The following is a 13621-nucleotide window of genomic DNA, read 5'->3' as shown; positions in this document are numbered from 1 at the left end:
CGAGTTTTGTATCCCAGGCAAATAGTATAGCGCATTCATGAGATAAACTTGCAAGATAAACAATTTATTGTCCCCATAAATGCATTTTCATCCACATGTAAATTAAATCATTAGCACTATAGAGCTGTATATCTGGCTTTCCCGAACCATGCTTTGAATATTCCTTTAATGAAAAACACCAGCTTTTATGGGGGGGGGGCGTCTGATATTCTAATTGTTTGATAATATCAAGTCAAAGAGAATACACTATTCGCATTTTAAAATGTTGTTTAATCAATGTTGTTGCTATATATGAATAGGAAATATGTTTCACAAATCTAAATAATACAGCTTGAATATTTGAAAGCGAATTTGGCCACTCAATTAAAATCATGCATGCCAAAAAACTTGTATACATATGCCCCTATAATTGTTTGAAGCAAAATCCTTTCAGAGTGCATTTTCTAGCTCATAAACTTCATCGAATTTTCTTGAATATGTGGCCACATCGGCCTTTAAATTTTCCAAATCTTTGAATGAAGTTATAATTCATATTTTATGATGCTCACTTGTTTTGATTTCTCACAATTGTTAGAGGAAATAGCGCACCTTATCCATGTACCCTCTTCAAAATAGTTGCTTTTCTAGACAGGCCTATTGTGGATTCTGGACCGTTATGGCATTAGACCAAAAGTATATACAATTATCAAGAACGTCTACAGAGTTGTCACATTTGGTTAATGACGTATATCTAACCGGTTACAACTTCAAATTTTCACATGTGTGAATATATAAGTGGCCAATGTAAATATAAGAAGACAAATCTTTTCATACTGCAGGTGCCAAATTGACAATATAACTCTAAAAAATGTTTTTATATATAATGTTCAAGATGTTTCAAACTGAAGGCTTTTATGCGACCGTGCATGGTCATGTTTGAAATATTGAATTATTATCTTTAAGTTATGGAAACCTCATATTTTCTCTGTACTCATGGTACTTAAAACAAGAGTCGTGCAGATTCAATGCTGTGAATGCTGTGATTTCTTATACAATGTATGACGTAATATCTATTCTTTTACATCGAATATATTTGACAAAACGGTAGCAAGATATAAGAACGTTTAAGCCATATATCTTTACGATGTATACAAAACCTTTGTACTGTTTGCGAGTGTCGTTAATCCAAAAACAGAAGGTTTATTAGTCTTTTGGCAGTACCAAGGGTATTATCAAACATGGACTATATTACAAAGTGTTCATAGACGTTTGATTTTTTTCCCTTATTTGCATTTTGTGAAGGAAACAATGAAAAATACAGTAATAATAAATGGACGTCGCTGTAAACCATTGTGATTTCTTGTACCCTTATACCTGACACCCTTAAAAATTATGATAATAGATCACATATTATCATACTTTTTTGCCTTCATGTAGTTTACTTGCAAACGGTAATGCGATCATGGCGATGAAAGAACAAGATAATAACAGCGCTTCCAATTTGAAGAGAGCATTTTACAGTTGTTTGAATTCCATACCTAATTATCCATTCACTGATTCTTATCATGTACAAAGTGCGAGACCCTAAACCGACCTTCAAAATTGTAAAATATGGATTTTGTGTGCGTTAGACAGATTGATTTTCATCATATTTTACATCGCCCTATTCCTGCATATTTTTTACAGGCCCATGTGTCTTGTGTGTGTTATATGCCCGTGTTATAAAACAACAAACAACTGTTGAATTATAGGAGATGACTCCCGCTATAATTTTGATAGGTTGATGTGATATGATTTATATATACAAATGCACCCATCGCCATTCAAAAATGAAAATTTTCACTTGTTTTTTTACCGGTTTTTCATCACACTATTGCTAATTTATCATGTCTGTAATTATCTGTTAAATAATTATGTGCAATGTGTGCTTTTGGACTGCATGAGATTGCAATCCAAATTAAAAAGGGTGATTTTATTGACGATAATCGAGCAATCACGGATTGACTATCTTGACTATGAATTGGGTATTAGTTATAGGCATCTAAATGAATATTGATAATTGATGGTAATTTCGGTCATTATCGTAAGTCTCGTGCGCCCAGAAAATGTCAAGCTTGATTGAGCATTCAGTTATGAGCAAGTGTACGGCCTCGGAGCATTTGGTGGCAGTTACTCTTTATAATGAGTGAAATTGAACGGTAGATTTAATTCAAAAGAATAAGAGACTGCAGAAAACATTTGACAAAATACTCGATTAGCACTATTATTAAATGTTTAAACTTTATCAATTACAGCTTGAAAAAACTCAAACCCTCCACTTCATTGCTGTTGCATATACGCCATCTCTTCGTCAGATTATTTTTATAATAAAATAAGAGACAGTCAAACAGATATACGGATTTCAAAGTACCGTATAACAGGCGCGGATCCAAGTGCGGGGGGGGGCGGGCGCACCTGTAAAAACGAGTGATGACCTTTTGGGGAGGGGGTTGTCGATTTTTTTTTCTTCTGGAGACCAACGCCATTAATTTTGAATGATGACCTTTTTTTTTGGCTTGGGACAAAATGGAACCCCCCCCCAAAAAAAAAAAAATAAATCCTGAAACCACGAATGATTGTCCGCTGGGAATAAAAGCCGCGACCTGAGATGGACACACTGACCACGGGACCAACTAGGCCGGTAGCTATCAACAGATATAATGGAGATTGTTACGCTCTGTAGTCTGGAAGGAATCGGTAGAGTACTCTCTTGGTAGCAGGAACTATTCGATACAAACTCTTCATCCAATCAAAACCAGCCGTCTGGCAAACAAGCCCTGCCTCCGTTAGAGATCTCATCGAGTGTCACACACAAACAAGCACGTACTAAAACATTCGGCCAATCAAATCAGATGTACAGCGAGCGAGTCCCGCCCTCCGTGAAGGATCTAACCAATCATCGAGCGCTATACGCGCGCACATAAAGCACCTGCTAATATCTTTCCAGTCGCAATCATGCAATTCACCAATGTTTCTTTTTATTTTGGCAGAACTGATTGGAAATGAAAGTTTGGCATCGTGAAAAGAATAATATCTTAGGGATTGAAACTCTAAACCCAGCCAGGACGAAACGGTAAACTTGCATTGTTATCCATTTTAAAGGCACAGTCCACCCAAATGTGAGTTCAGTATCTGACACATTCTTTGAGGAGCCGATTGTTATCCACTCTTAAAGCGCCCAAAATTTGACACGTCTTACAATGCACACAATAACATATAAACAAATACATCAATAAATAATAAAAAATCGATAAACAAAGAAATGAATAAACGACTGAATACAGAAATATATCGACTAAATAATTAATATCAATTAACAAAGCATGCCACGATATCATAAACTCCTTCCTGATCGGATGCAATGATTTTTTAAAAAAATATTTTCAGTTTCTCATCTTGTGAGAAAGCTAGGCTCGATGCGTCATGCTGGCTCATTATTCATTGGCCTCCATGCCCACTTGTTGGAGCTGGAATTTCGATCCAGAGCCTAAGTTAGTAGGCCATATATATATATATTGTAAAAAGTATTATGTTATGTCTAGACAATTTGAAGGCTGAAGCAGTCATAACATTCTGGGGGAAATGTATTAGTTCATTAAAAATATATTAATTGGCAACGGACAAGCTTCTATGATCAGATGATACCGAAATAACTATTAATAAGAAAACAGGGGCGGCGGAGCGAAGTTGAAAGTGTGGGGGGGGGGCACAGGAAGGAAAAGGGCAAATTTCCTTTCGAAAAGGGTACTATCTCGGGTAAAAGAGGCACTGATTTGAGAAAGGGCACTTACAAGAAGGCAAGGGGCACTTGCTAACACATAAAACAGTCCTAAGGGGAAAGGGGCACAGTACGTGTTCATGAGGGGTATTTTTTCTTGCGTAAAAAGGGACACTTTTTCAGTGCCTTAAAAGGTGGATAGGGGCACTGCCCCAGGATCGCCGTCCCTGATAGAAAAGTTATGTAAATATCATGTCCTGCAAGTTGATAAGACAATACCAAACTAAACCAAGATAAATTATATTATATAAAACAAAATCCTGTCGATTTAATGATCAAGGCATATATATTATATATCTGATTCTGGCATCGTTGTTTTGTAAAGAAATGCGTAGGTTAGACAAAGTGATAAATATGATATCAAATTATAAAACAGGACGGCCGATATGATTTCTATTTATGAAAGTTATTTATGGATAATATTTTCTTTTGTATAGCTATTCATTCAAGTCTACCTTTTGTATATTTCTGGTTGAAATAGATTATTATTACACCTTCTCTGCAGAACAAAATACTATTGACAGAAAAGGAAAAAAAATCGAAGGACAGTTGCACTTCACATTTCAGGGACATTGTTACTCTCTCTCTCGCTCTGTCTGTCAATTTCTCCCACTCTCTCTATATATCTCTCATAGTCATGCACAGTCTATCTTTCTGCCGTCCGTTCTTTTAATGTCTCGTCTGTCTCTCACTCGAATGATTCCTCGTCTCGACAGTTGTTTTTTGTCAAATTCATCCTCTCTCTTCTGTTTTACTTTCCCTTACTCCCCTTGTCCATCTGTCTCTGTCTATATATTTCAGTATGTACATGTAAAATCTCTGAGTCTCTCCCATATTTTGAAGCTTTTCTCTCCCTCTCTTTCCTCTTCTATTCAGGAAGAGAGTCAGTGAACCGTCAGAATCGTCCTCGGTAAGCTTTGATAAATGTTTCACGGACGCTCGAATACCTGAGCGAGCCGTGCATATGCGTGTCCTATTGTCTTGTTCATTCGCTCTTTTCATGTCTACTGCTGTCAACGTGTCTTCCTTGTCTCTATTGTACCATATTTCTCTGAATTTTCTTTACTGCATGTTCTTCTGATCACGAACATAATTCTCGCCAATTTTAGATTTGATTTATGACTTCGTTTAGTGCGAGAGGCACCAGTTCTATTTTCTAGCGAATACCCACTCGATTCAGGCAAACCAACTTTGTGACCTCTGACGTATACCCTCGTTGAGTGACAAATTACTCCTCTACCATTGGACCTTCTACCCGTCAGAACGATAAGGACCTAAAACAACCAACTACACACCTGACCATTCAGCTCTCATCTGAGTTGAAAGGGAATGAGTGAATATATCAACTTTTTTTCTATACTACATCTGAGAATTTTTTTCTCTTTCATTTTTTCCATCTAAGCATGCACCGGGGACTGCCTGGTACGAGAAGAGCCTACAAATCTCGGTGGACTTCTGGCGGCGACCTGTTGATCGGATTGCTACATCTGTATACACCATTCTCATAACTCTGAACTATTACACAGACCTCAATCCACGTGATACCTAAATACAACACGTCACACGGCTATCTCGTCAACTTGGTATTTAAACGATCGGCTGCTCGGGAACCAAATCATATCAATGCGTTCGATGCGCTTGAATCGCGTCGACCCTTGTTTATTCGGAACGTTTTTATTTTCATTTTCTCCCATTTTCCCTGGATTGGTCTGAGGTATTTTGTTCGAGCAAGACTACCATGGCTTTTATCTAGACCAAGGACATCCACCTCTTTCTATTATACGGGTAAGGACACGGCAATTCATTTAATATTTAATCGACCGTATAGGCATTTAGGATCTGTTACAAGCTACCTATATGTTTCCCATGGTGGGACAGATTAATTTTGAATTCTATTTTAAACTCTGATTTTTACGATGCAAATACATTCTACATTTTCTTCTTTCCCTCTTCTCTTTCGTTCACAGAACACCACAACAATTACTCTCGGCTAGATCATCTTGCTCTGTTTGCATTTTGAATTGTGGATATTGAATCCGCCACCAGCCAGGGTAGCAGCAAACCAAACACCAAACATTGAATCAGTCGGGGTTTATTCAGAGTTTTCTCAACAAGTGTTTATACAGAGAGGAAAGAAGAGTAAATCTGTATTCATCCTCGGAGTCTTGGCTCTGTTGACAATGCTCGACTATTATCGCACCCAGTCCAGTGTTGAACGTGAAAGCTGGACGTTACAGAGACTCAATTCGGCTGGAGGTGAAGACGAGATGGATTCGACGAGTACCAGCTCCATGTCTGATATCGACATGAGTGAACATTCCAGCCCCCTCAACTCTAACAGTGATGATGATTTGTTTCTCGATTACCTCTTCTCTCGTGGCATCGTCGACTCCATCGACGACCGATCGGAGGATGTTTCACCAAGCGGCGTCGATGTGCCTTCGCCGGTCTTTCCGCCTCCTACGTCACCCATGCGAGCTGTTACCCTGCGCCCTGCTCCGAATCAGACTTTGGGCAACTTGAACCAATTTAACGATGTCATGAAAAGTAATGACGCATTCCTAATACCGAACCCTGCGGATCCTTCCGGGACGGGAAATCCGTTGTTAGGACAAAATGATACCAGTTTGGATGAACTGCTAAAGTCAACCAGCATGGATGAATTTGCTGGGTTATGCAGCAGTATTCTCAGTGACCTGGACAACGGATACTTGTTGAACACTGAAACAGACGTTAACCTGAATGGATGTGCAAGTATTTTATCTCTGCTGCCACAGGATCCCCTTGCCTCCGACCACCAGAACAGCTTCCATAACCTGGAGCCCTTCAACGGACGCACCGCAAACACTAGCACTACCAGCACCACTCCTGCCCAGCATCCCGCTCTCATTCACAACTATGCTGCAAACCAACTGACGGTAGCTAAAACATCTGACAATCAAACAGATCCCAGAACTATCTTTAATTCATCAGGGACCAACAATAGGCTCCTGGTGTCTTCGGAAAGTCCGCTCCTTTCTGTTGTGGAAGGACAGACCAACCTCCTTGACCGCAGCATTCTTCCGCCATCAGGAGTGCGCATCACGCATATTCCTGTGAGCAAGACAAATGTAAGTGACAACAAACGTGGAAACCCCATGCAAAACCCTTCTCCCATCTTAACAACCTCGAACTCATCACCCACCCCTTCGGCAACCACCACGACAACGACCGTCAAGACAGGACGTGGCGGTGGTCGCGGTCGGGGACATGGCAACAAGATTGCCGACGAACTCAAAATTCACAAGTGCACTTATCCCAACTGTGGCAAGATGTATTCCAAGAGCTCACACCTGAAGGCCCATCTTCGACGTCATACAGGGGAAAAACCCTTTATCTGCACTTGGGAGGGGTGCAAGTGGAGGTTCTCTCGCTCAGACGAACTTGCGCGTCACAAGCGATCCCATTCAGGCATCAAGCCTTATAAATGCACGATATGTGAGAAGCGATTTTCTAGATCGGATCACCTTTCCAAGCACATCAAAGTACATGCCAATGGGGTTCCAAGAGGAATGCGTAACAATCATGCCTTTGTGTCAAACAAGTGAAGTTAATGCAAACCAGTTTGCTATACTACAGAAGAACTTGTGCCTTTACTGCATGGTTTCAACTTTCATATTCAACAGATCTCATGCAAGATATTTGATTTTTATCATACGATCACACGAAAAAATATTGTTCAATACAAATGTCGCTTTATCGATACAATGGAGTTCTAAAGTTATTTACAACTTTAAACAATCTGATAACAAAACGAGAGACTAATGATAATTTTGTATGTTATTTCGATATTTCAAACCTTTATATTTTTATCATATTAATGATATGCTGTCGATGATTGGCCAGTACTGTACAAGGCTGTGTCTTTACTAGTCAAACATAACAATACTGTCCTAATCACGTTATCACCAAGCTATAATCAGCAAGTTTACTCTACCTCCCTTTGAAATCAGTAACAGTCTTATTTCAGAATCCAACACCATTTCATACTACCAATGTGGGTAAGGCACCTCTGAATTCGGATATCAGGTAAATATACATATTATATCTGATCAATGCCAAGAGAGCTTATCTGTAAATAGATTCAGGTTGATTTACTCCTCTGGGCCAGATCCGTTTAACTTAAGTATGAGACTTGGAACGGTAAGACACAACGTCTTAAAATCACTGCATTATCTTTTTTGTACACACGGAAAGCTGCAAGTCAAATATTATAGCTGCTTTATTACCTCGAGAACTGAATATCAAACGCCGGTATCTTTCACAGAGAACAGAAAGAAGACAGTCTCAGATTTATTATTGTATGTACCTATACAGACCTCTACTTTCAGTTCGCTTTTTAGGGAATGGTTATCATGACGAAGCATTTATTACCTCCAAGATATCTGAGAAGTTGATTAGAACATTCGTGGTGGATATAGGATTATGTAAAACGAACAGATCAAGATAATGTTCGCTGATCACCAAACTATCACAGACGTGAATCTTGTTTCTAATTGCCAAAGTATCTTTAACTAATCATTTACAAAGTAAAATGAAGTAAAGTGACACGATTTACTTGATAGATTCAGAAGTAATCGTTCATAAGTAAAGAATGGTATGTTTTAATACCGCAGTTTGACATGTTTGAACTCTTAATTTGTATATAGAGTAATGATCGTTTCTTTTCTACACCTTGCTGTAATATACTGAAAACATTTCCATTAAAAAAAAAAATTGCTATGTACCAGGTCTGATAGACGTGAACATCCTTCTATCCGAAAATGACCCATGATCCTGGAACATTGAAGATAGATTCAATTATATAATTAAGTCTATGACAAACCGTGTACAAAAAGTTGCAATCAATTTTAAAGATGAAATGTATCTCTATGTGTTACAACACACAGGTCAGAGAAGATAAAAAGGGAATGGTGTCAATGATTCCCTTGTAAACATTGCCTTCTAATCCTGTCATTGGTTTTATTCTTTGACATAAGTGATTGGAATAATTTGATTATCGCTTTAATGGAAGTGCCTAATGCTAAATTTCAAGATTTATGATTATATTTTTTAGTCAAATCAATCTCAGGCCCGAAATAATCTTAAATCAGTTATATTGTGGTGTGTTTCTTTTTCATCAAGGTATGATTTAATCCATGTCTTGACCTGATCTATACAAGTGGTAACCAATTACGTTTCAAAACTTGTAAACAATTTCATGTGGTCAGTTCTTTTTAGAATATTCGGGGGGGGGGGTTGTCTATAAATTTTTTAATTGAAGTTCAAATAGATATGTTAATATATAATTTTTGTTTCATTTTTTAAATGATTTTAAATATTGAGTCATGTAGAAGTTATTATCAGGAGGGGAAATTATACAGATAAAAGAGCACAGAAAACACATGAAGTGCAGGGGTAATAATTAGTGTTTGGTCGCTATATTTGTTATACCATTTAGAATATTCAAGTATGACTGTTGCTCTGTTGGGCTGTTTGAAAATATATTTCCTCTAAAATTTCGAATTATGTTTTCAAGTTAGAATCGTGTCTTGACAGGTTAAAAGATTGACGGTACACTGAGATCACAAAGTTCGAGAAAAAAAATCAAATCATTGCGTCAAGGTATTTTTGGTGGCTCTGCAGGCCGAATGAGTCTCAAGATCTTGTCAAACAGTATTATGGACTTTTTTTTTTACTTAAAGAAAAAACCTTATCCGAACTTTGATCATGAATGCTAAGTTCTAAGTATGACCAGAAGTCAAATTTCAGAAAACTAATTACCTCTTGTTCAAATGTTTGAAATGGAGTAAGAGGACAAAAGGATCTGGAAAGAGAGGAAGAAAATCGGTCGAACTTGACAATTCTCTGCTGGAAACTGAAAAATATATTTGAATGGAATGATCAGGTTTTCTGCGTACCCAACCGTGCGTGATCTGTTTACTAGATTGAGGTCAATAACAATCTAAATAAAGTTTACTCACGGAGGTAGACTCCAGAAGTAATGAATACGGTTGTAACCAGATTTTTTTTTATAGTTCTAGAGATGATTTGTTGTATTTAAAGGAGGATTCAGCATATTTTTCATAGTTTTTATAACGCTGAAGAGGAGTATACTCCCCCCCCACAACCCCTAAAACCAGTTCGCACCACGAATCGAACAATGTGAATTTGACTAAGGAGAATGATGAATAGGACTCGAAGTCCTATCATTGTGTTTTATTCTTCTGTTCGTCTTACACGTGATTTTAAATATTTGTGTTATTCCACGATAGGTCCTTTCTCGAAAGAAGATCAAATAATGGTGTCCCCGTGATGAAATGAAGAATTTGTAATAATCATTTTTTGGTGTTTCAATTTGCTTTGTGCAATTATCTCCCTGCGGAACATTTACATTCAAAAGAAAATTCAAAGCATTAATAGTTCCTTGAACCTTTATACAATGTTTCATAAAACGCTATCTATTTTTTCCAACCCCCGTTTTAATCTTCTCGGAAAGCTTATTGCCAACTGTTTTGCTTCAGTGCATAAACTTAAAATCTAGGAATGCTTAAATCACTGATCATAATTTCGTATTGAGAAAATTCAGGTTATGTAATAAATATCTAAATAAACGGGTTTGCAAAGTGTACACTAATCAATTTTCATCTATACTTGGAGACCTTACATTTAACTTCCATTCATGAATGGATTTTAATCTGATCTCGGTACAATGTATTTCTTTCGTATCGGACTCAACAAGACTACTCTTGTAACATCCTGCAGAAAAGTTTATAGCATTTGGCAAACATTGATTTTTGGTTACCAGTTTATTTTGCGTTATGCATCATTTTACATGGGTTTATAGGGACATCACCTTTTTTGTGGGAGTGAGGGAGTCTATTATTGTTTTGCATGCATGGGAATTCGTTATGAACATGTGAACAGATATTCCCTGTATCAGTCAGTATTTAGTGCATAGCCTTGGTGTGAAAAGGAACGTAACGTTTGTCCGTTTCATGCGGTTGCAAGCTTAACAAGGCGTACTCTGACTAATTTTATGAAAGTCATTGACGGTGATTCAAGTAGGTTTGTCACAACGCCATAAAAGGTAGCAACGAAAATGATGAGGTTTTGCATGGTAGCTTGAATGACTGAAGAACAAAAGGTTCTAATTCTCGTTACTCAGACATTTGTTGAACAAAATTAAATGCTTAAATTACTGTAATGTCCTCTATTACCCCAAAAATGAGTAATGTGTTCTTTTACATCATGCTTGGCTGAGCACTCGTAATTTCATACTGTTCTTTCATTGCACACCCATTGGTTATGACTTTGAGAACATTTGCTTTCTTGAGGTTTTTATTTTTTCCCCTTTTCCTAAAATCTGCGGTTTTTAGCTAAAGTCACGGTCATGATTTTGGATAGTATATAGTCAAACCAAGCAAATCACGATCCACTGGCATTGTCCTATGATATAAACCTGTGTGCCCTACTCACAATTATACTGTAAACCGGTGCAATTTCATACTGGATTATAATTGTTTAATATCTTGCACTTTAATTTGGGAAGTATATCGTCAGAGAAATGCGACTTGGGGATTTAAGAATCGCTGCAAGCATTCCAGAGAGTACCGATTCTGAATTGATTCATCGAAGCAGAAGATTCCTCTCCCTCACTCTCTCTCTCTCTCTCTCTCTCTCTCTCACACACACAAACACAATCTTTCTCTCCCTTTTTCCTTTTCTTCCTCACTTCATTTCTCTTTGACAATTAAACTATCTCTCTTCATTTTCAACGCTATGAGCTGATAAAATGACGGACAAAAATAGTAGGCAGACACTAGACAGTATTCATTCACCGGCAATAGAGTCAACTTTTGGCTTTTTGTCAAAGAAAATATCTGTTCATTGTGAAATAAGAATAGGTAAAAGGCATGGTATTTTGTTTGTAATATGACTTCAGATATCGTCGTGATAATTTACACGTGTTGACATCATCATGAAAGTTTAGAATTAGATTTGGAAGAACTGCGTCGTATTAAAAAAACGGCATCGTTTGAGTAATCTCTTTAAATTTCTAATCATACCATTACATCTACAGTTACAGAACATCGTGATGTCAATAAGATCTTCGGGCGTTCTGTATAATTATTATTCATTCATGTCTTATTCACCCTTTTTTATTTTTTATTTACTCTGTTTACTTCTGACAAGGGTTTAAAATGATTCACACATAAGTGCCCTTTTTAAAAAAAAGAAAGACACATTGCAATATTCTTGTTCTATCGTACAACTTCCATGCGGAATTATCATTACCCCCGTAACCCTGTCCCGTCTCCGTCATTTTCTGAATTTCCCATCCCTTTGACTTCCCCAAATTAAAGCTCAAAGCCATCTTTACCCTTCTTCTTTGACCTCTTTTAATCTTGCCGAAAACTGAATTTCGAGTTCCCAGTCTCTTCCCCGGGAAAAATAATGTCTATGGAGGGACGAAAAAGAACGCTCATGGTTATTGAATCAACTTGTTACCATTAATTTGTAGTTGAACCATTATGATGGGGGTTATATGTATCGATCCGAACTTTTCCTCCAGTGTTCGCAAGTACTTTATTTGTGTCCCCTATAAAAGCTTGCCATTATTTTTTATTCGTATAGACAATGAGATTTGTTGATGACGTCATTCAGTGTACTGGCCATCTTATTATAAATATGAATATTTTCTATCGTTCCTTTGCTTGATCATCAGTGATCGGTCATTTTTCATTGGCGAATTATCCCATATCCAAACAGATACAAAGATATTGGTGGCTAATAAAGTTCTCACTAAAATTAAACCTCTACAAGACTTGAACCCCACCACCTCATTACTATATTTTAGGCCTTATAATGAACCAATATTTTTGTCGCCGAAATAAACTTATAAAGAGGACGATATGTCTCATACTTTGCATAGTGCTTCATTGTATAATTATTTGAGACGCAAATGTTTTATTTTTACTACTGTACGATATTGCCTGTTTGTTCATTTTTTTTTCATGGTCAAGCTTGAAAGAAGTACTGTTTTGTATTTTATTACATTTTATCCATTACATTAATTTTGTTAAAAGGTTGTGTTTTATAAATATATGTAAATACAATTATACGCAAGAGAGAAGAGAGATTATTATCAGATATATGCGAAATGCATGTATATTACAAACATTTTATGTTTACAGATATTTTGATAAAAGAAGAAAGTTTGAAAAGAAAAGAAATCTTTGTCGGATCGATTGATTTATTGCTGTACTTTATAGCGTTTTGGCTGAGAGTTCGGGACGAAAAATAGACTCAGAGAATTTGATGTCGTAATGTAGGGCCATAATATAGCGAGAACAGCTTGAATAATCTTGTTTTCTTCATCTTTGCATATGAATGATTTGAAGTAAGTAAATCTTTTAAAATCTTCATTAATGCTCTTTGGGCAGGTTTGATAGTCGGAGAGGCAGGTGAATGGTATTGTGTCAGACAATGCAATGCAAACACTAAAGAAAGTATTACAGTAAGTTTGAAAAAAAATACCTTCATGGCGAGACGTTTACTATCCGCTACTTTAAAATGGAAAGTGATTCAACGGGGTTTAGTCTATTTAGAATAACTACTTTTAGAATGAAAGTGAGAGAGAGATAGAAGGAGAGATTAAACGAATTAATGTTTACAATTGGGTAAAGGAAAAGAGAAAGCGAAAAAGAGAGAGTTGGAGAGGGACCAAAAAAGTGGTAAACTAAGAGAGAAGGAAAGACGAAGTAATTCAGTTACGGCAAAAACTTTTTTATTTTAATGGTAAAT

At 37.0% G+C, this 13621-nt stretch overlaps 1 protein-coding gene across 1 annotated transcript; it reads left to right on the top strand.

Annotated features, from left to right (window-relative positions):
- The first annotated feature begins 4730 nt into the window (after positions 1 to 4730).
- On the top strand, positions 4731 to 12036 carry LOC121411324 (Krueppel-like factor luna). Its single transcript, XM_041603990.1, has 2 exons — positions 4731 to 5581; positions 5764 to 12036. Exon 2 carries the CDS (start codon positions 5977 to 5979, stop codon positions 7381 to 7383), a length of 1407 nt encoding a protein of 468 aa, XP_041459924.1. The 5' UTR covers positions 4731 to 5581; positions 5764 to 5976; the 3' UTR covers positions 7384 to 12036.
- Positions 12037 to 13621: the final 1585 nt, after the last annotated feature.

The sequence above is a fragment of the Lytechinus variegatus genome, chromosome 3 (assembly GCF_018143015.1).
Source record: "Lytechinus variegatus isolate NC3 chromosome 3, Lvar_3.0, whole genome shotgun sequence".
NCBI lineage: Eukaryota > Metazoa > Echinodermata > Echinoidea > Temnopleuroida > Toxopneustidae > Lytechinus > Lytechinus variegatus.
The sequence above is the reverse complement of the archived record's forward strand: the minus strand, read 5'-3'. Positions and strand labels throughout refer to the sequence as shown.